Below are 22544 nucleotides of genomic sequence, written 5' to 3' on the forward strand. Positions count from 1 at the left end.
TATTCCAACTGCCTGTGGATGATCTGAGAAGCGGAAATCAGTCCAAGGTCTTTTTCAGCCTCCAGATCTGGTTATGGAAACAGTCTCCAATGCTCAAACACTGAGTTCAATCAGTAACACTCTCTCTCAGGCTAGATAACCATGTGGTGGTAGTTCAAGATGCCTTGTTCCCATTGCCAGACACTAAATTAATCCCTCTCTCCATCCTGAATTTATATAGCAGATGGTTCTAATATTCTCCACAGCACACTTATTTTAGCTGAGAACTCAAAGTTACAAAACAAATAATAGAGATTCACATAGATTCTCCTTGATAAGTATTCCCAAAGTGTCTCATAAAACATACAGAAGGCCAAAGATCAAGCAACTCCTCCCTTGAATCCTTTGTCAAGTACTGATTCTTATCACCATGCAGTTAGACACCAACACCATAGCATTTTGACAATGTAAAACCTCTAACTTCACGCTTCCTTTCACACTATGGGTTTATGTGATGGGGTGTATTGGGCCCTTTGTGGCCTCTGGCTGAAGGCCTCCTGATTCTACCACACCACACCCCAGGAAAGGAGCAGCAAAGATGGATCTGTTAGGCCTGCCTAGAAAAATTGCAGAGAAGTAGCCAATCAGAGTGCAGGAGGCTCAGTTAAAAGTAGCTGTATGGCCTAAGCATGTCAGTGCCTGACTGTGATCAGAGGAGCAAGGAAGGGTGCTCTTTTCTGGAGCTCACGGGAGAACCAGAAAATGGGTTCTGGTGGCACTGGTATTTAATGAGAAAGAAGAGAAGTTGAGAACTTCATCCCCAAGGTAAGGGTGAAGAGAAAGGGGCTATATGAGAAGAGGCTCAGGGAATAGCAGCAGTGAACAAGAGGCAGTGGTTTGTGGCTACCGCTTATAGGCTCCCTGGATTGGGACCCAGAATAGTAAACAAGCCTGAGTTCCTCCACCGGCCACTAAGTGAAGTGGCCAAATCCTCAAGAAGGGGATAAGTTTTGTTTAGAGCCCAAACAAAGGACTGGAATTTAAAGGGTTCAGGTACAGGGCTGAAGACCCTGACAAGGGCAGACACACTGTCTGGTGAACTCTTGGTTACCACCAACCCCTAGAAGGGGACTGAAGTTAAAGAGTTACCTGGCTGGAGAGCTGAGACACCAGACAACTGTTGAGGACACAGTTTCCAGGGAGAAAGCCCTGGGGGTAGTGCTCTGCAACAGGGCATGGACAGGCTTAAAGCTAGCCCAGAAGGGGATGAGAACTGCACAGAGACAGGGCTACAGACACCAAAAAGGGCACAGCAATAGTCCTTGTTGGACCTTTGTCACTCGGAAGGGATTAGTCCATTTCAGACTGTGTGTGACTTAGCCAGTGGGTCAGCCCTCCAGAGATGTGCCGGCATAGGTCAACAACTTACAGGTGGCATCGAAAAAATGCAGGATCACACATAGCTGCCGATGAGAGGTGAGTGCACCCTGTCACAGACACCACATAAACCATTTCATAACTTTACCAGCTTGTCATACCACAGCCAAAAAGGCAGGTGTGCATCATGCCTTTAGCTTCACTGACAAAATGCTACAATCTCTTCTCACATTCTACTTATTTCTACACCCACTGTAAAAACACCATTTGGAGTAAGAAAGGATCCAAAGGTTCGTCATTGAAGTATTGTAGCTAAAACATTACTTCATAAGCTACTTAACCAAGATCCACAGCATGGATCTGATGAAAGGATTTAGCCCTAAAGACAAAAGGCTGTGAAAGGATTTTTATCTTATGGAAATACAGCCTTAAAACCAAATCCTGTTCTCAGGTACATATTTGCAACTCCCAATGAAATTAAAAAAAGTTATGCACTGATCTAAAGTCACAATTTTGTCCCGAATAACTCACATGATCTCCTTCCAGAAGAGGCTGATGCACTGCTAAATAACAAAGGTAAGCTAGGTTTCTAGTGGAGTGAGGACACCAACCCATTCTTTCCATGTTTATTTGTATGTGACCTGGGAATAAACACAAGAAAAGTCCCATCTTGTTCCCCTCACCCATTCCCCAGAGCAGTAATCTGAACATAATTTAAGAGTTATAGAACTTTCTCCTATAATCTATACAGAAATGATAAAATACAGGGTTTTTCAGAAGATCCTAACAGTAAGGAACCAAGGATAAGAAAATGCATAGCTATAGGAACCTACCTGTTCCAATTTCATTTCCTACACTTGGAACAATATCACCTAGACTTTCAAGCAAGTCTCCTTCCTCCAGTTTTCCTTCAATTTTGCTAATTGTCTTTGCAAGAGAAAAATCTGTGAAGTCCTCCAGGATGGCAACATCATCAGCAGCTTTTACATCAACGCTTCTTAGTTTTGCACTAAAATTCCATAATAAGAAATTTCTAGACTGAAGTTATGGTATTCCAAACAAGCTAAAAAAATACTTAAATGGCAGTCATTTATAATTGTACAAAACCATTTAGCTATGTGCAGTCTGCTATTACCTTCATCTTTTACATTAGTAAAAAAGATACAAATGCCAAGTTTGTTCCATTTACCACAAAATCTTTCCTACATTCAAATTAGGTTCCAACTGGTAGCAACAAGTATCATCTACTGGCCTTCATGCCCAAGCCACTATAGAACAGGGATGGGCAAACTTTCTGGCCTGAAGTCACATTTGGGTATGGAAATTATATGGTGGGCCATGAATGCTCACGAAATCGGGTGTTGGGGTGCAGGCTCTGGGGTGGGGCCAGATATGAGGAGTTCAGGGTGCAGGAGGAGGCTCCTGCCTGAGCAGGGGGTTGGGGGTCAGGGCTCTGGCTGGGGGTGCAGGCTCTGGGGTGGGGCTGGGGTGCAGGAGGGTGCTCCGGGCTGGGACCGAAGGGTTTGGAGAGCAGGAGTGGGAAATCAGGGCTGGGGCAGGGAGTTGGGGTGCAGGAAAGGGTCAGGGGTGCAGGCTCCAGGTGGCTCTTACCTCAAGCAGCTCCCAGAAGCAGTGGTATGTCCCCACTCTGGCTCCTACACAAAGGCACAGACAGGCAGCTCTGCATGTTGCCTTGTCTGCAGGCACTGCCCCTGCAGCTTTCATTGGCTCCTGGCCAATGGGAGCTGCAGGGGCAGCATGCAGAGCCCCTTGGCTGCCCCTACGCATATGAGCCGGAGGGGAGACATGCCACTGCTTCTGGGAGCCGTGCAGAACAGGGCAAGCCCCCAAACCCACTCCCCGGCTGCAGTGCCAGAGGGGGCAAGCTTCAGATCCTGCTCTCCAGCGGGAACTCGAGGGCCAGATTAAAACATCTGGAGGGCCGGATGTGGCCCCTGGGCCATTGTTTGCTTCACCCAGGGAGAAATAAAACCCTTTGTTTCAAATTCTGTGTGACAGCCATATTGTGTGCAGAGAAACTCATCTTAGTGAAGAAGGCTGCAACAGCAATGATTATTTAGCCTGGAAAGGGAAGGCTTTATTAAGATATTTAAAATTACAATATAAGTGTTCCTTTTGATTAAGATAGTCTATCTACATTGGTCTTCTGCCATAGACACTGCCTTTCTCCAACCTTTTTGACCTCTTCTCTGGTATCTCCTATGGCCACTCCATGTATTCCCCTCTCACTATCAGTTGGCAGTGGCATCCTTCAGAATTCTGTCATACTCATTCACTATTTTTTCTTTGGTGACCTTCATCTGTTCTAAATTCAGATTTCCAAATCCATTTTGCTTGTCCTGATTTCAGCTTCCTGTCCTATTTCACATCTACTGTATCAAATGCACTCACCCCCAAGACTGAGCTACTAATCTCTTTCATTAATCCCTCTCTGCTCTCCTATTCCTGACAATTCTGCTATCCTCCATCTCAAGTGCACGACCTTGGTGTCATCTTTGACCTCTCACTCTTTCCCCCTCACAGCCAGTGACTCTTGCTGTTTCATCTAATTCTACTGAAGCCCACCCCTCCCTCTGTTATACATATGCTAAAATGTACCATCTCATCCCATGATTACTGAGAGATCCTCCTTATTCTGCTCCCACCTCCATTCTATCAAAAATGCTATTTGTCCCTCTCCTGCTACTTGAAATGTCACCTGTCTCCCTCTGATGGGGTTTACAGACCCCTCACTAAGACTAAAGCAGTAGTACTGGGATAAGAAGGCCCCGCCCTTCAGCAGTTGCAGAGCATGCTCCAAATGGATGGCCTGCTTACAAGGAGACGGAAAGGCAAGGAGAGGAAAAGCGAAGGAGAGACTGGCTGCAGGCAAGTAGCCAGGCTGTAGCTTCTGGGACAGAGAGATCTATCTACAGGGGAAGAATCTGCACTCTGGATAAGACACAACTGGGCAGTGAAGGGCTTGTCTCCCTTTTTCTTGCCTCTTCCCCACTTCTCCCTGACGATGAGCAAGTGGACACTGGAAAATGAGCTGGGAACACCCGACAGACTATTTGAACTATTGAGACTGTGAGAGCAATCCTTTGCTGAGAGGGAAGCAAAGCGCCATGACCATGCTACAAACTGAAGCGAGAACAGGAGGAAAAAGACGTAGCACTGAGGAGGTTAGTTTTTTGTACCAGCCAGAGAGAACTGAGACTCTCCTCACTAGCTGGGCTGGGACCTGGTGGAGTGGCAGGGCCTGGGGTCCCCAACCCTTCCCCCTCCACCTGACCAGGGCAACCCAGGGAGCACCAGGGGATAGGAGAACTGTAACTCGACCACTAGGCTTTCATATTCCTTGGCAAGACCATCCCAAGACTCAGACTGAGTCATGGGCCAGACCCCTAGGCCTGCTAGCCCCTAGTGAACCCTAGTACACTCCCTTTCTAAGTTTTATACCATATCAAAAGTGCCTTATAAAGAGATTAGGGCTAGTAGATTAATTTTCTACCTACCTCCATCAATGAAAACTTCTCACAACATTAAAGTACCCTACACATTTTGCCCCTATCTTTGCCTCTTGTCTGTCACCTTGGTGAATCTTGAGCTCAGATACTTATTTTAGGCACACTCAAATATGTAGATAGATGCCTTTGGGAACTATGGGCCTTACTCTTCCCCTTTTTCAGCTTTAATGACTCTGAACTTCTGTGCTCAAGTGCATTCATTCCAGGTGCCTCTAGTAAAATGCTTTCCAAACCAGGACCAATAGGTAGAGATCTGCTTATTTCTCTTTCATTGAGAAAAAAGTTTAAATCACAGCCTTGACAAGTCCTTTGTTTTAAATTTGTGATAAGCCACAGTTTCATTGCTACAGTGTTAACCGTGGCTACTCATTAAAGATTTCCAGTTGCTTTATGTAGGCAAGCATAGAGCAGAAATAGGATTAAGTAAACTGTAAGACATTTCAGACACAAAGTATATTTGCATAAATGTGTATCAATATAAAAAAAATCAACTAAAACTATTCTCATTTCATTACCAGAGTATAGATTTTTAAATAAATACAAATGCAGTGTACAATTAATGTACCTTGAAGTTGTTCTCTTCACCTTACTGCCAGAGTGTGGTCTGTTCTGAGCTGTAGACATGGAACCAGATTTTTTGTTTGGTTGCTAGGGGAAAAAGCTATTATCATAAATATGATCCTGACTACTGAGACCATGACACTTTTTCTAGCACAACTATTTCTCCATTTTCCTGTAGTCAAATTATGACAGTCAAAAGGAATATTTTAAACAGTCTGATTTTCAAAGCCTGAGACGCCCAAGAAACTAAAACTTTTTTTGCCCAATTTGCAAATATTTTTTACTGCTACTGCATGTGCAGACATGTTGTTTGCATGTACAAGTGACTAAACACCTATTTATTTGCACACTCAGAACAGACTTGCATATGCAGTCATGAGTATGCACAAATAAGGAACACAACTCTTATTGAGCTATTAATGTACAAACACTTCTAATGTACTACAACTAAATAAGCAAGATTATTCCACGTAGACACCAAGCTGAATCCATCATACACTTGGCTCATGAGTACAATCTCAGGTTAACACACATTGCTGTTGACAGCGTTTGACACCCCTTCTAAGTCACCAATGGAATTAGCATATTTTTAGTCTTGCTATATCTTCTTCTGCAGTAAAGTTACTGAGTAACTTTCTGAGCTTACTCCCAAATTAAGATTCTCCAAGAATCAGCTTTCTTTGCTAAGGTCTTTCTTAAAGGAAACACTGTGGAAACTTTAGCTGAATCCCTAAAGGATGCAATGTAGCTAAATCTTATGAGGCTAGTGAGTCTTTGCATTTGTTCCTGGCCTTGTTTATCCATTATTTTCTTCTCATAATATCCAGTTATTTTGCTCGTTAACTTCTTTAAGAGGACTTTAATTGAAAAATAATAGTATTGCCATTAACATTACACAGACAAGAGAAGAAATACACAGAAATTTTGTCTAAGAAAAAGGCAGTATTATAAAATTTTACATGTCACCTTTAATCTAAGGATCTCAAAATGTTATACATACTGAAATAATAGCTCCATTTTACATAGTTTCTGGGCCATATTTTACTCCTAAAAGGTTGTCTACACTTGAAATGCTACAGCAGCGTCGCTATAGCACTTCAGTGTAGACACTAACTATGCTGACAGGAGGGGTTCTCCTGTCAACATAGATAATCACCCCCCCCCCCCAGAGAGGCAGTAACTATGTTGAGCTAGCACTATATGCACTGGAGGCCAAGTCAGGTGAACTATGCCGCTCTAGGGGTGTGGATTTTTCACATCTGAATGGCACAGGTAAGCTGACAATGTTCTAGCATAGACCAGGCCTAAGTGACTAGTGTAAGGTCACCTAGCAAGTCAGTAGCACAGAATTTGCAAAAACAGAACCCAGGAGTTCTATCTCCCAGACTTCTGCTTTAAACACTCCATAGATTTTCGCCACTCAGTACAGTTTCTAGAATGGTAGGCATATCTATCCAGTAATTCCATTAAAGAGCAAAAATTTGCGGATTTCAGTACCTTAATATGTGAAAGTGTAAGGATTGGCAGTTCAGGAGAAAGCACATCTCTGAAAAGAAAAATAAAACGAAAGTAAATTGTTTTGTAAAGTCAAAATAAAACAAATACTTAAAGAAAAAATATTCCAAAATGAATTGCTTTTTATTCTGCTGGTTCTGACATTTTACATACAACAGTAAAAGTGAAGGTAAAATTGGAGAAAATGTACCAACTGCTTTTTTTACTAAAATTATTTTTCTTTTAATCCAATAAATCCAGTTGGTTTCGGAATTCAATGTCTTCAATGATAAAGAATAAAAGAAGTTCAAGACTAAGGGCTGATCAGTGAAAGAAAGTTTAAATTGTTTACCATGTGGTAGGCTGAGATGAGTTAAATTCCCAATGCATCTCTGTGGAAGCAAATTAAAAAAAAAACCCTGCAAATACCTTATTTATGTGATTTCTCACCCATTTCTTAAGCCTCCTTCACTGCTGATCATAAAGAGATAGAATTGTAGTCCTGACTGAGCCCACACACAGGGACATAGATTTTATTTCCCCACATATCTCACTTACACAGGATGCTCTTGGTATGGTACATCTATGTAAAGCTCATTGTTAGCACAAATAACAAAAAATGTGGTGATGCTATTCTCAGCCTCTACTCAAGAGGTCTGTTAGTAAACAACACTAACTAACTAAACAGGGGAGGAGGGAGTGCTATGTGGGGATTGGTGATGGTCATGTGACTTGGTGTTCCACGTGACTTTCCAAGACCATATTTTAAAAGTCTGTGGCTCAGTGGGCTAGGTAGGGAGTGGAGGTATCACCTACAGTTGGTCTTTCTACGGTAACAAGCTTGATAAGACAATCAGGAAAGCTGGTTGAACAGAACTGTGAAAAAGTCTTAGGAGGTGCCTAGGGCCAGGACATCAAAAGACCCTGAGGATGGTACAATCAGAAGAAAATAACCTGGGCAAAATAACATGGCTGGAAGTTGACACTTTCACTTAGCGAACTGGGATTTTCAGCAAAGGTGGGGAAAAGCCCCCATCTCCTCCTATAGCCCTCTACCAACAGGGCAAAAGGATTGCTGATCCTAGTAGGGGTCTAGAAAAGGAAGTGCAGTCCATCTTGAGTTAAAGACATTGTGTGGCCCTGTGAAGGTGGACCCTGAGCAACCATGGGAAGAACTGTGTGTTCTGAGGAAGGCCAGAAGATGATTTTGTGTCCATTAGACTTGTTTTGGCCCCTCCAGATGTGATGGAGGACTTGCATGACTTAGCCAAAGGGCTAAATCATATCAGGGATCCAACACTGCTGAGTCAGAGGACCACCAAAGGAAGAAAGTGGATGAACCCTGAGTAGGAACGATGATGCAGATACCCTCCTTGGCTTCCAACTGGGTAAAATGATAAGATATGAATGGCCATCCACACTGTTTTGCCCTTGCTACTTCTTTCTGGAATACCCCTTCCTTGACTCCTTCTCTGCCCTGTCCCTAAATCTCTTACAGGCCTCTTCCTATCTCTATTCCACCAGCCTCTGACTGTTTTTTCAGCTCTCTAGCCTTCTGACAAGTCCAACCCTAGGCCATTCTTCCACTCCCCATCTTTCCAGCGAACCACAGGCTTATTCTTTTATAGACTTGGCTGGTTGCCTCACTCCCTCAGTCAGACAACTCCAAACAATCCCTCCTGCAGATATTTCCAGTGTTCCTGGTCTTATATGGCCAACCCTAAATTATGCTTGGAGACATAGCACCTGCTCTTAAAGATGCTCCCTGACTGTTACAGGCAGAAACAGAGAACCCCAAACTATTTGACCAAATATTGAGAGCTGAAAATTAGGTTACAAATTGAATAGGTTAAAAAAAAAGGGAGAGAGTGCTGGCCGTAAAATGCTTTTTAAAAAAATTGTTTTCAGACACATCTGCCACCTATTACTTGGTATTAAAAACTAGAGGAATTTTCTTCCCTCTGCATCTTTTTACTCCTTTTATTCCACTCTAAACCAGCTGTAACACCTGTACCTGTAAGGGCTGTCAGAGGTGTGCTACCAAATACCATTTTGGACTTAAGCATGTAACACATTTCTCCCCTGTGACTGACTAACGGTGCTTGCCTTATGCTCGTTCCTGAAATTTCAACATGCATGTGCCACTGACTCCAGGTGGCTTCTCCTAAGCCAAATTTTTCTAAAGTAGATACTCTGTTTAAGAGCACCAAACTGTGGCTGATCAAAGACACTTGTCACACTCAAAGACCACCCGTAGATGTTCAAGAAAAAGGCAATATCCTGTAGGTTACTGCTGAGAATATCTGTAACAAAAAAACCGTGTAAGTTTGGGGGTGCACCTTGTTTGGTATTTTGTTTTTTGCTTTAAATAGATGACTGTTGCAGATAAATGGTCCGTGTTGAGATGCATCTATTCTCTTCACAAAAAACATTTATCTTCTACCTGAAGCAGTATCAAACAGAGGAGGGTCATGTCTCATGCTGTACTACTTATCAGTAAAAAAAATAGTGCAAATGAACAAAGAGTAATCAGAGCTGTAGGAACACAGGAGGATTCTGTAAGCAAAAGATTGGTGTTCAATTTACATATTTTAGAAGGAAATAAGACCTTTATTTTGTCCCCCAAGAAAAGAGAACTTTTCTTATATACAATCTGTCTGCTGTTTATGAAACCCCTCTGTTATACCCCGTTTACTCTATAGGATTTGGTATGCCAGCGAGATCAATGTCAACTACAGTAAACTGCAACTTTTAGCAGGATCCTAAACTTTGAGCACTCTGTCTCAGAATCCAATACTTTTATTCTTGTGGCACAGGAATGTGCTATTACAGGAGTGGGCAAACTACAGCCTGCGGGCCAGATCAAGCTCGTGAGCTGTTTTAAGTCGGCCTGCAAGCTGCACCATGCGGCTCAGCCCTGCTCCGGCCGGGGCACTGGGTTGGGAGCCATGTCACATGCTCGGCTCTGCACCAGCACTCTGGCCGGGGCACTGACTACATGGCTCGGCCCTGCACCAGTGCTCCAGCCAGGGCGCTGGGTCGGGGGCTGGACGACGTGGCTCGGCCCCGCTCCGGCCGGATCGCTGGGTCGGGGGCCGGACCACGCGGCTCAGCCCCGCTCCAGCTGGGGTACTGGGTTGGGGGCCGGACCACGCAGCTCGGCCTCGCTTCGGCCGGGGCGCTGGGTTGGGGGCCGGACCACACGGCTCAGCCCCGCTCCGGCCGGGGCACTGGGTCGGGGGCCGGACCACGCAGCTTGGCCCTGCTTTGGCCAGGGGCCACACCATATGGCTCGGCCCTGCTCTGGCGCTCCAGCCAGGGCGCTGGGTCAGGGACTGTACCACTCTGCTCAGCCCCGCTCCGGCAGGGGCACTGAGTCGGGGGCCGGACCACACAGCTCGGCCCCATTCCAGCCAGGGCACTAGGTCAGGAGCCACACTGCATGGCTCAGCCCTGCACCAGCGCTCCGGCCAGGGCACAGGGTCAGGGACTTGACCACATGGCTCGGCCCCGCTCCGGCACTCCAGCCGGGGCGCTGGGTTGAGGACTGGACCACGCAGCTCAGCCCCGCTCCAGCCAGAGCGCTGGGGCTGGGGCGGGGGGCCACATCACATGGCTCTGGCCCCCTCAGTGCTCCAGCTGGGGTGCAGGGTCAGGGGCCGCACCAAGCGGCTCTCAGAAGCTGTGGCATAGCCCTGCTCTGGCTCCTATACACTCCAATGGGAGCTGCAGGGGCAATGTCTGTGGATTGGGCAAGGTACAGAGCCGCCTGACCACGCCTCTGCATAGGAGCCAGAAAAGGTACATGCCATTGCTTCCAGGAGTCACTTGAGGTAAGCACCGCACAGAACCTGCACCCCGGGCCTCTCCTCATGCCCTAGCCCTGATCCCCCTCCTTCTCTCCAAACCCCTCGATCCCAGCCTGGTGCACCCTACTGCACCCCAAACCTCTCAGCCCCACCCCAGAGCCTGCACCCCTTCCTGCACCCCTGCCCCAGCCCTGATCCCCCCCACCCTCCAAACCCCTCGGTCCCAGCCATGAGCATCCTCCTCCACCCCAAACTCCTCATTCCCAGCCCCATCCCAGAGCCCACATCCCCTTCCATACCCCAAACCCCAATTTTGTGAGCATTCATGGCCCATCATACAATTTCTGTTCCCCGATGTGGCCCTTGGACCCAAAAGTTTGCCCACCCTTGTGCTATTACATACCAACCCTTTTTATAGTGTCTTTCATCAGTAGAGCTGAAAACAATGGTCAGAAAACAAAAACCTATACAGTTGTTATACCCATTTTATAGCTAGAGAAACAGACTCAGAAAGGTTAAAGTGTGGCCATAAAAGGACTATGAAGATATTTTGCACAACATATCTGCTTCTTGTGTTCAGAATTATATCTGCTTCTTTTACTGACAAATCAACATCTTACTATTCTTCTTAAATACAGGAGAAATGCAGCTTTGGAAAAGGAAAATTGATTCTTTTCTGGGTCATGAGTCATCTGGTATAGTGTAGACACATTAAATGCAAATTTTGAAGAAAGTAAACACTAAGCTTAATATGTGTTATAATTGTTACTAATTACATCTTACAGTAAAAACAAAAATCTACTTTACTTTTCACTACTTATGCTTCTTATTTTTTCCATTTATCTCCACATGGCCAATGAAAAGCCACTAAATCAGTTTTACTGCCAGGTTCTTAGTGCTGCAATATTTGCATTTCAGCCACTGGAGTAGATTGTTTTAAAATGATTTTATCAATGTTTTAAACGAATAGTTCAACTGCAGGCTTACAAAAATTTGTTTTCATAATACTTAAATTTTATGCCAAAGTTAACTGCACTCCCTTAACTTTATATTTTGAGGTTTAGAAAACATCTTGGTTTGGACAAAGGTACAGGTCAGTTCTCACCACCTCTACCTCCATTTGGTTACACCTAATCCAGACAGAAACAGGTCTCTATGCTCACCCTACTTTAACAATGGGAACTACACTCACATTCAAACCTCCCTATTCACAAACACAAGCGTTATCTGCACAATGCTCTAGATACTGTTAATCCAAAGAACTGGAGAGTCCTTCCAAACATGTTTTCTGACTCAGGGTATGGCTACACTTGCACTTCAAAGCGCTGCCGCGGCAGCACTTTGAAGTTTCGAGTGTGGCCACAGCGCCAGAGCTGGGAGAGAGCTCTCCCAGTGCTGCACGTACTCCACATCCTCTACAGGTGAAGCTTGCAGGGCTGGGAGCCGCACTCCCAGCACTGCCACACTGTTTACACTGAGGCTTTACAGCGCTGTATCTTGTAGCGCTCGGGGGGGGGTGCTTTTTTCACACTCCTGAGCGCGAAAGTTGCAGCGCTGTAAAGCGCCAGTGTAGCACCAGTGTAGCCAGTGTGGCCTAAGGGTTTGGCTACACTTGCAGCTGTACAGCACTGGGAGTTAAACTGTCTTCGTACAGCTGTGTAGGGAAAGCGCTGCAGTGTGGCCACACTGACAGTTACCAGCACTGCAGTGTGGCCACATTTGCAGCATTTGCAGCCGTGTTGGGAGTGGTGCATTATGGGCAGCTATCCCAGCGTTCAAGTGGCTGCAACGTGCTTTTCAAAACAGGGAGGTGGGGTGGAGTGTGACAGGGAGCGTCAGAGAGAGAGAGAGAGTGGATTTTTGGAGCCGACACTGTGTCAGCACCCTGCCTTTCAAATTCCGACCACTTCCCCCACCCCTCTCTCATTTACTCTTACATGCAAATAGCTTTCAGACCAGAAAAACAGCTGCTCCGAGGGACTCCCTCCCCCACCCCCCAGCCATGCTGTTTCTCTCCTCAAGCAAACACTAGCTGTGGACATTCCCTGCCTGCCTCTGCTAGAGCAAACAATTGCTGTGTTTGTTTTTTAGACAAGCAGCTCCGGGAGCCCCGAGTTCACAACAAAACAAAGAGAGGCATCATAATAAAACAAAGAGAGTTCTTTAGTTAAAAGCATTATGGGAAAATTCCAGAGGTCAGTTATGGCGTAGTAAGATTAATCACTGTTTACACTGGCCCTCCAGCGCTGCAGCACCAGCACTGTTCTCTTTATTCCTCTCATCCATGTGGAGTACAAGCAGCACTGTAGCCAGGGAGATACAGCACTGTATGTGCCTTGCCAGTGTGGACGGGGAGTAAGTTACAGCACTGTAAAGCCACCACCAGCGCTGTAACTCTCAAGTGTAGCCAAGCCCTAAGATAGTGTTTTGTTTTTACAGTTGTGATCTAGCTATCTCAGGGGGCTATTCGTGCTGCTAGTATCAAATGATTACAGACTGTGGATCTCTTTTGCGGGTGGCAACAGACCTAGAGAACAGATAGTCTTCCTACCCAGTTTTCCTCCTGTTCGCATCCTATTGGCTAGCTACAATCACTGAGGGAAGGGTAGGATTCATGCTCTCCTCCACAGCTGCTGACAAAATACTCCACTACATATTGCTTACAGAAATATTAAAATGCAACACTTCTGTTCTTGGGAAAACAAGAGCATCCCTTTCATCAGCATGTGAATTTGTTCCTAACACCTCTGTACTTAGGCATTCTGACCTAAAATTCAATTTGTTTGCTAAAGTGTTCCAATCTATTTAATTTTAAAGGCACTGTTCATTTCCCCATGTTTGCCTGCCACCCTATTTGTTTGTTTGTTTTTTAATCCTTAACAAATGAAGACTGTGCAAATCATTCAAGATGTGAAATTAAAGTGGTAAGCCTGAAAAGGTTTACAAATAAGTACCTAGGCTGGTGGTCACATCAAAATAGCAGCTAATGTTTACAATTGCTTTCCTGCACATAAACATGAGGTGCGCGTGCATGAGTGAATCCTTTGTGTTCGCTAATCCTATTCAAAGCCTATAGTATGCCTAGCCATGCACGCACACCCAGTCCCCACCCTTGTGCGCCTGGCCATGCCCTAAAGAGTGAAAGTGTAAACAAAAGCTGGTCCTTTAGAGTAAACACCATAGTTGCTTTGTTTCTCAATGTAAAATATTAATAATTTGGAGGAAGAGAGACTATGTTATAAAATACTTCAGAATGGTCTTGAGGTAGATTTAAAGAAATGCACCTAGCCTCACTTTAGTGTCCCTTTAACTTAATAAAACATTTGCTTTAAAAAAGCCAGGATTTTTTTGCTTTGGTATCTTTTTCATTAAACTCCTCTGCCTATTATTTAATTGCTTTCCATCCTTAACCTGTTTTTTTCTCCTGGATTCTGTATCTGTCAAAAGACTAAGAATGACCACCACTAGGAAAAAAAAAAATACAGAAAAGAGCACAGCCTCTCGCAAATACCTAACTGGTGCTGTCTGCCTCCTTTTACCATTTGTTATTTCCATTTTTCAAATTATAATATGTACTCCTCTTGCCAAAAAAAAAAAAGCCACACAGTGAAATAATTTGGTACAGAGAAATACACTATGAGTTAAAGACAACCCCTTTTGAAGGGCAATGGATGCTCATCCTAGAGTAATCAGTGTGTCCAACTACCTAGTTTTCATAACTTCCATCTTCTAATGGCTAGCAATGGCTTAAATTTTTTTCACTGCAGTCTGGAGTTTTCTCTTTTTCAGCTAAAAGTTCACTGTACATACAAACAGTGGTTGCCTTAAAAGCTTTTCAATTACTTATGCAATTGACAGGTCAACTGTATCTTAGAGATTCCTGGCCAGAGTTCCTCCTCTTTCCCCAACCCTTTTTTAGGCTATGTCTAGACTACATACCACTGGCAGCAGCATGTAGAGTACATGTAGCTATGAAAAGCAGACTGCATCCACGCTGCATTCACTGAAGCAGGAAAATGGCTCCAGCAACAGGGAGCTAATGGAGTCTTTTCTCAATGCCTCCTCACTGCCAGAACCTTTCCTAGCTGGGGAAATCTTTTTCTGTAGCCGGGAAAGGCTACAGTAGCAGGGAGGCAGCGGGACACTATGCTGCTAAAAATAGCAGTGCATGGCTTAGGCAAGTAGAGAACACAGAGGTACGTACTCACACACATACCCACAAACTTCAGTTGTAGCTTTACTCTACTTACCTAAGCCATACCCCACACACACAACCAACGTAGCTATGTCAACACAACTCTTAGCATAGACCCAGTTATGCTGGAAAAAAAGAACTCTTTTTCTAGTATAAGCTGCTATCTCTATTCCAGCAAACCCCTTTGGGTATAACAAGGTCTAAGTGCCTCCCTTATTCACTTCTCTGATTTAGAGCTATATGGTCATCAGTAGCAATCAAATCAAAATCTCTGGCAAACTAATTTCCCAATCAGAGCTTAACATTTGAAGCAGTTTGACACTGCATTTTCACTATCCTTTCAAGATCAGCAGCGACATAAACCTGAAATCTTATCAGTTTAGGGGGGTGGATTGATAGACCATCTTCAATCCTGCCACTATTTCTAGTGACACTCCTATGTAAAATACAGGTTCACATCTGACTAAATAAACAGCATAGTTAATTGTAATCTCTGGAGTTAGCTGGTGTACATATATGGAGCCCAAACATATGCTGTAGTAAAATATAATGCCTGCTGTTATAATGTAATGACACACATTCCACAGAGTGCCAGCTCGGTGTCTCTCTGTTTAGGTCTCTGGTATAAGCATTTCCAGTCCTAGAGGCTTCTAGACTAGGGGTCTCAAACACACAGCGGTGTGCCCCGCCAAGCTCCCGTGCCCCCTGCCCCTCTGCCTACCCGTGGGATTGCCCCCTGTGGCTTGCAAGCCCCGTGCCGCTGTCTGAAGCAGCTGGCAGCATGCCCCTTCGGTCCAGAGGGCTCCTGCATTGCCTCCTTCCAGGCACCGCCCCCTACAGCTCCCGTTGGCCGGGAACAGGGAACGCAGCCAATGGGAGCTTTGTGGGAGGTACCTAGAGGCACGGCAAGAGCAGCGCATGCACAGAACCCTGAGCCCCTCCCCCTCAGGCTGCAGGGACACGGTTCCAGCTGCTTCCTGGAACCGAGTAGCTGTGGGTCGGGGGCCAGGGTGGGCAGGCAGGCTGGGAGTCTGCCCTGGCCCCAGTGCGCGCCACTGCCACCCTGGAGTTGCTCTAGGTAAGCGGTGCCAGGATGGAGCCTGCACCCCAACTCCCTGCCCTGAGCCCCTGCCACATCCCACACCCCTTCTGCACCCCAACCCCCTGCCCTGAGCCCTCTGCCGCATCCTGCACCTGTCCTGCACTCCCTGCCCTGAGCCACCTGCCGCACCCCTCACCCTCTTGCACCCCACCCACCAACGCCCAGCCCTGAGCCCCCTGCCACACCCTGCATACCACCTGCACTCCCTAGGTGCAGTGCTAGGCTGGGGACTTTGGGGAAAGGGGTTGGATTGGGGCAGGGAAGGGGTAGAAAGATGTGGGGTAGTAGCAGGGCCTAATGGAAGGGGTGGAGTGGGTGCAGGACCGGGGGCAGTGAGCAGGGGTGTCAGTGATGTGGCCCTCGGTTCAATGCACTAGTCCTCATGCGGCCCTCGTGGGCATTTGAGTTTGAGACCCCTATTCTAGACCATGTCTTTGTTGATGGAATTGACTGAGGACAGGCTAAATCTTTATAGTTACGAGTTTCTTTGGTATGTGTTAACTCGAGTTATGTTCTTATACACATGAATCACCACAGTGCCCCAGCAGTTTAGCTATAACACTTTCAATGGCACTAAGTTGTTCCTTTAGCACTCAAAGAAGAGCATTACATTGCTCAATTATCAGTGTGCTGTCTGTCACTGAAAGTAGCTCTCCTACCCCCATACTTCTAAGCTCCAGAGAGTCAGTGGGGGAGCGTGTGAAAAAGCAAAGAAGGGAGAGGGACCTGGAGAGACATTAACCCTTAACTATCTGTTTATCACATGCCCCCCAAATCACAGACAGTGGGAAACCTCACTGGCGGTGATTTCTTCCTATAACTTTAGAATAAACAGATTAATACAACACATGTACCTTTACATATACTACTAAGTATGTAAACTACAAGACTTTCTACATTTTAAGGACAAATTTCAACCAGTGGATTCTGGGAAACTTTCACGAGAGAGTGCATCAGCTACTTTGTTAGAAGCTCCTGCAATGTGTTGAATTTCAAAATCAAAATCTTGGAGAGCTAAACTCCATCGAAGCAGTTTTTTGTTGTTTCCCTTGGCAGTATGAAGCCACTTTAGCGCAGCATGGTCAGTTTGTAGCTGGAACCGCCGTCCCCAAACGTACGGGCGTAGCTTTTCCAGGGCGTACACAATGGCGTAGCATTCCTTTTCACTGACTGACCAGTGACTTTCCCTCTCAGACAGTTTCTTGCTGAGAAACATGACAGGATGGAAGTTGTGATCCAGTCCTTCCTGCATGAGAACTGCTCCTATACCACGCTCAGATGCATCTGTGCTTACTAGGAATGGTTTGTCAAAGTCCGGGGCCTTGCACAGGGTCCGACATGAGCGTTGTCTTAAGCTGGGTAAAGGCCTTTTGACACTCATTAGTCCACTTGACTGCATTCGGCTGGGTCTTTTTGGTCAGGTCGGTCAGTGGGGCAACGATTTGGCTGTAGTGTGGTACAAATCGCCTGTAATACCCGGCCAAGCCTAAGAAGGATTGGACCTGTTTCTTGGACTTTGGGACAGGCCACTTTTGGATAGCATCCACCTTGGCCTGTAGGGGGTTTATGGTTCCTCGACCCACCTGGTGTCCCAGGTAAGTTACTCTGTTTTGGCCCATTTGACACTTTTTGGCCTTAACAGTTAGTCCGGCCTGCCTGATGCGCTCAAAGACCTTTTCCAGGTGTTCTAGGTGTTCGGCCCAGGAGTCAGAAAAAATGGCCACATCATCGAGGTGGGCAACTGCATATTGGCCCAGTCCTGCTAGTAGACCATCTACCAGCCTCTGGAAGGTGGCAGGTGCATTTCGCAGCCCGAAAGGAAGCACATTAAATTCATACACCCCTGCATTCATGATGAATGCTGACCTCTCTCTGGCAGGGTCATCTAGCGGTACTTGCCAGTACCCCTTGGTTAAGTCTATTGTAGAGATGAACTGGGCACATCCCAACTTTTCCAATAGCTCATCGGTGCGTGGCATTGGATAGCTGTCTGGACAAGTTACCGCATTTAGCTTACAGTAGTCCACGCAAAAGGGTATTTCCCCATCTGGTTTGGGTACCAGAACCACTGGAGATGCCCATGCACTGGTAGATGGGCGGATTATACCCATCTGTAGCATGTTCTGGATCTCCCGTTCTATAGCAGCTTGGGCATGAGGAGACACTCGGTAGGGTGGTGTTCTAATGGGGTGAGCATTACCTGTGTCAATGGAGTGGTTTGCCCATTCAGTCCGTCCTGGGGTGGCTGAGAACAATGGGGCAAAGCTAATGCACAGCTCCTTGATTTGTTGCTGCTGCAGACATTCCAGTGTGGTTGAGAGGTTCACCTCTTCCATGCCACTGTCTTTTTTCCCTTCGTAGTAGACACTGTCAGGCCAATCAGCGTCATCTCCTCCCTGGACTGTAAACTGACAAACCTGTAAGTCTCTGGAATAAAAGGGCTTGAGAGAATTAATATGGTACACTCTGGGCTTTAGGGAGGAATTGGGAAAGGCTATAAGGTAGTTAACAGCTCCCAGGCGCTCTTGGACTGTGAATGGCCCTTCCCGTGACGCTTCCATCTTATGGGCCTGTTGCACCTTCAAGACCATAACCTGGTCTCCTACCTTGAAGGAACGCTCTCTGGTATGTCTGTCATACCAGGCCTTTTGCTCTTCCTGAGCATCCTTTAGGTTTTCTTTAGCAAAGGCTAAAGAGTGTTGGAGGGTGCTTTGTAGGTTGCTTACAAAGTCCAGAATATTAGTCCCTGGAGAAGGCGTAAACCCCTCCCATTGCTGCTTTACCAACTGTAATGGCCCCTGAGCCTCGTGGTCATACACAAGTTCAAAAGGTGAAAACCCTAAACTGGGATGTGGTACAGCCCTGCAGGCAAAAAGTAACTCTGCAACACTAGGTCCCAGTCATTGGAGTGTTCATTGACGAATTTACGTATCATGGCCCCCAAAGTTCCATTAAACCTTTCCACCAGGCCATTGGTTTGATGGTGGTACGGGGTGGCAACCAAGCGGTTCACCCCATGAGTTTCCCATAGTTTTTTCATGGTCCCTGCCAGGAAATTAGATCCTGAATCTGTAAGGATGTCGGAGGGCCAACCTACCCTGGCAAAAATGTCTGTTAGGGCCTGGCACACAGCATTAGCCCTGGTGTTGCCTAGAGCTACTGCTTCAGGCCATCGGGTAGCAAAGTCCATGAAAGGCAGTATTTACTGCTTTCCTCTGGGTGTCTTTTTTGGGAAAGGACCCAGAATATCCACAGCTACTCACTGAAATGGGACCACAATTATAGGGAGTGGCTGGAGAGGGGCCCTGACCTGGTCTTGGGGTTTTCCCACTCTTTGGCACACCCCACAAGACCGGACATACTTGGCAACGTCCTTGCCCATCCCCTCCCAGTGGAAGCACTTCCCCAACCGGTCCTTGGTTCTGTTCACCCCAGCATGGCCACTGGGATGATTATGGGCTAAGCTTAAGAGCTTTTCCCGGTACTTAGTTGGAACCACCAACTGTTTTTGCAGATGCCAGTCTTCCTGGTGTCCACCAGAAAGAGTCTCCTTGTATAAAAGTCCTTGTTCTACAACAAACCGGGATCGATTAGAAGAGCTGAGAGGCGGTGGGGTGCTCCGTGCCGCAGCCCAAGCTTTCTGAAGGCTGTCATCTGCTTCCTGCTCAGTCTGGAACTGTTCCCTTGAAGCTGGAGACACCAGTTCTTCCTTAGACTGGGGACTTGGGCTTGGTCCCTCTGGAAGCGATGTAGGTGATGGGGTTGTTTCCACTGCTGGTGAGCCGCTTTCCGCTGGTGCATCAGGGGTTATTTCAGGCTCTGGCTGAGCCTCTTGGGTGTGGTTGTCTGCTGCTTCTGCCAGTTCAGGCTCGCTGACGCCCTCTGGCGTTGGGGTTGGAGACGGATTTGCAAGCACTGTTGTCAGTGCTGGCAACAGTTCTGGTGCTGGCTGTTTTTCCAGTTCCTGGTTTGGGACTGGAGTCACTGTGGCTGTTTCAGTTGTTGGCATGGGATCCAGGTCCACTACCCCGGTCTGGGTCTCTGGTAACACAGACGGGGCGTCAGTGGACGGCTCAGGAACAGGAATGGGTCTGGAAGCTTGCCTGGTTTGGCTATGTGTAACCATTCCCACTCGCTTGGCCCGCTTCACCTGGTTGGCCAAGTCTTCCCTCAGTAGCATGGGGATGGAATAATTGTCATAGACTGCAAAAGTCCACATTCCTGACCAGCCTTTGTACTGGACAGGCAGTTCAGCTGTAGGCAAGTCTACAGCTTGTGACATGAAGGGGTAAATTGTCACTTGGGCCTTTGGGTTGATGAATTTGGGGTCGACGACGGATTGGTGGATAGCTGACACTTGTGCCCCCATGTCTCTCCACGCAGTAACCTTCTTTCCGCCCACTCTCAAAATTTCCCTTCGCTCCAAGGGTATTTGAGAGGCATCTGGGCCTGGGGATCTTTGGTGTGATGGTGGTGTAATGAACTGCACTCGGTTGGGGTTCTTTGGGCAGTTGGCCTTTGTATGTCCCAGTTCATTACACTTGAAGCATCTTCCAGCTGACTGGTCACTGGGTCAAGGTGGGTTACTGGAGATTGGTGAGGTAGAAGAATAAGGCGACTGTGGCTTTCCTTGGGTTGTCAGTGGGGTCTTTGGCTGCCCTCGGTTGTAGAATTTATTGTCGGTGTGCCCCCTGGGGTATTCGCTCCCCTTGACAGTAGGTTTTTTCTTTTCTGCCACTTCCATCCATTTGGCTCCCATCTCCCCCACCTCAATTACCGTTTTGGGCTTTCCATCTAGGATGTACCTTTCTATTTCCTCAGGAACACCATCTAAGAACTGCTCCATTTGTATCAGGAGGTGCAGCTCGTCCAGATTGTTAACCTTTGTTCCTGATATCCAGGCTTCGTAATTCTTTGCAATGTGGTAGGTGTGTCGGGGGAATGACACATATGGTTTCCATTTTAGGGCTCTGAACCGCCAACGGGCATGTTCAGGTGTTATCCCCATTCTGTATCTGGCCTTGGTTTGAAAAAGTTTATAATCGTTCATTTTCTCCTTAGGCATTTCAGCCGCCACCTCTGCTAAGGGTCCACTGAGCAGTGGCCTCAATTCTACCATGTACTGGTCTTCAGAGATGCTGTACCGAAGGCAGGCTCTTTCAAAATTTTCTAAAAAGGCCTCAGTGTCATCACCTGCCTCATAGGTGGGAAATTTCTTGTGCTGCGGAACCATTATTGGCGAAGGGTTGTTAGGATTGGCTGGGTTCTGTTGCTTAGCCTTTTCTAATTCCAGGGCCTGCCGGTGGGTTCCCCTCAGGAGTAACAACTCTCTCCTGTGGGTAGCCTCTTTTTCTCTTTCCCTTAGCTCCATCTCTTTTTGTTTTATTTTTAGTTCTTGTATTTTTTTTTCCATATCTCGCTTGTGCTCTGCGTCTTTGATTTGTCCCTCTGCCTCCATTTTTGCCTTGGAAGTCATGGTTCCTGTTTTCTTGTGTTGGGGTGCCCTCTGCTGGTTTACTGTCTGAATTACTATTCCTCTGCTGCCTGCTCTGTTGCTAAGCAACACAGTGTTTCTAACAAGCCTTCCCGAATAAAACTAGAACAAAAGGAAAACCTTCATTTGCATGTGTGTTCTGCTGGTGTAGTTGACTCACAGCTGGAGTTCTATTGTCTAACAAAAGACCCCTGCTAATCTTAATGGCCCTTGCCTGAGGCCATTTCTATTCACAGCCAGACGGAGCAAGGAAAAAAAAATTCTCTGGCTGTAGATTTAAAAGAAACAAACCCTTCTCTCTGCTTACAAGCAGCTAACACAGAAAAGAAAACTAATAATTTTACTGGCTTTTGGATTCTACTCTTTCCCACCGCTGCCACCATGTCAAGTATAATTCCCAAATTTGGACCTTAGAGTCCAAAATATGGATACTAGCATGAATTCCCCTAAGCTTAATTACCAGCTTAGATCTGATAGGCTGCCACCAATCAGGAATTTTTAGGGCCTGACACCCTTTGGTCCCCCCAAAACCTTCCATGGGGACCCCAAGACCCAGATTCCTTGAGTCTCACAACAAAGGCAAATAAGCCGTTCCCTCCCCCCTCCCTTCTTCCTCCCAGCTCCTTCCCGCCCTGGGAACACTAGGAGATCGCCTGATTCAACTTTTTGAATGACCACACCGAGAGGAGTGTTACCTTCCCCCTCACCCAGAGGCAATACAAGCTGCGTGAATATAACACAAAGAGAAAATTTATCCTTCCCTTCTCTCCACCAATTTCCTTGAACCTTAACTAGGAGAAAAAAATTAAACAGGTCTTAAAAGCAAAACTTTTAATAAGAAAGAAAGAAAAAAGTAAAAGGTTTATCTCTGCACTTTAGATGGTAAACAGTTACAGGGTCTTGCAACTTATAAACAATAGAAAAACTTTGTCCAGCAGAAACACAATTTAAGCTACTTCCAGCAAGTACACATATGCAAATGAAAAAAAAAAACAAATTAAAA

General features: G+C 46.3%; 1 protein-coding gene across 3 annotated transcripts in view; it reads right to left on the bottom strand.

The window, feature by feature from the left end:
- Positions 1–22544, bottom strand: part of TEX9 (testis expressed 9) — a 52423-nt gene that overhangs the window by 20551 nt on the left and 9328 nt on the right. For 2 of the 3 annotated variants that reach the window (XM_050967992.1, XM_050967994.1), the window contains 3 exons: positions 6945–6993; positions 5452–5534; positions 2190–2365 (listed from right to left, as the gene is read on the bottom strand). In XM_050967992.1, the coding sequence (XP_050823949.1) occupies positions 2190–2365; positions 5452–5534; positions 6945–6993 (308 nt within the window). Of the gene's footprint in view, positions 1–1887; positions 1982–2189; positions 2366–5451; positions 5535–6944; positions 6994–22544 lie in introns of those variants that run through there. The other variant, XM_050967995.1, reaches the window with a different exon arrangement.

This window comes from Gopherus flavomarginatus, chromosome 9 (genome assembly GCF_025201925.1).
Source record: "Gopherus flavomarginatus isolate rGopFla2 chromosome 9, rGopFla2.mat.asm, whole genome shotgun sequence".
NCBI classification, from domain to species: domain Eukaryota; kingdom Metazoa; phylum Chordata; order Testudines; family Testudinidae; genus Gopherus; species Gopherus flavomarginatus.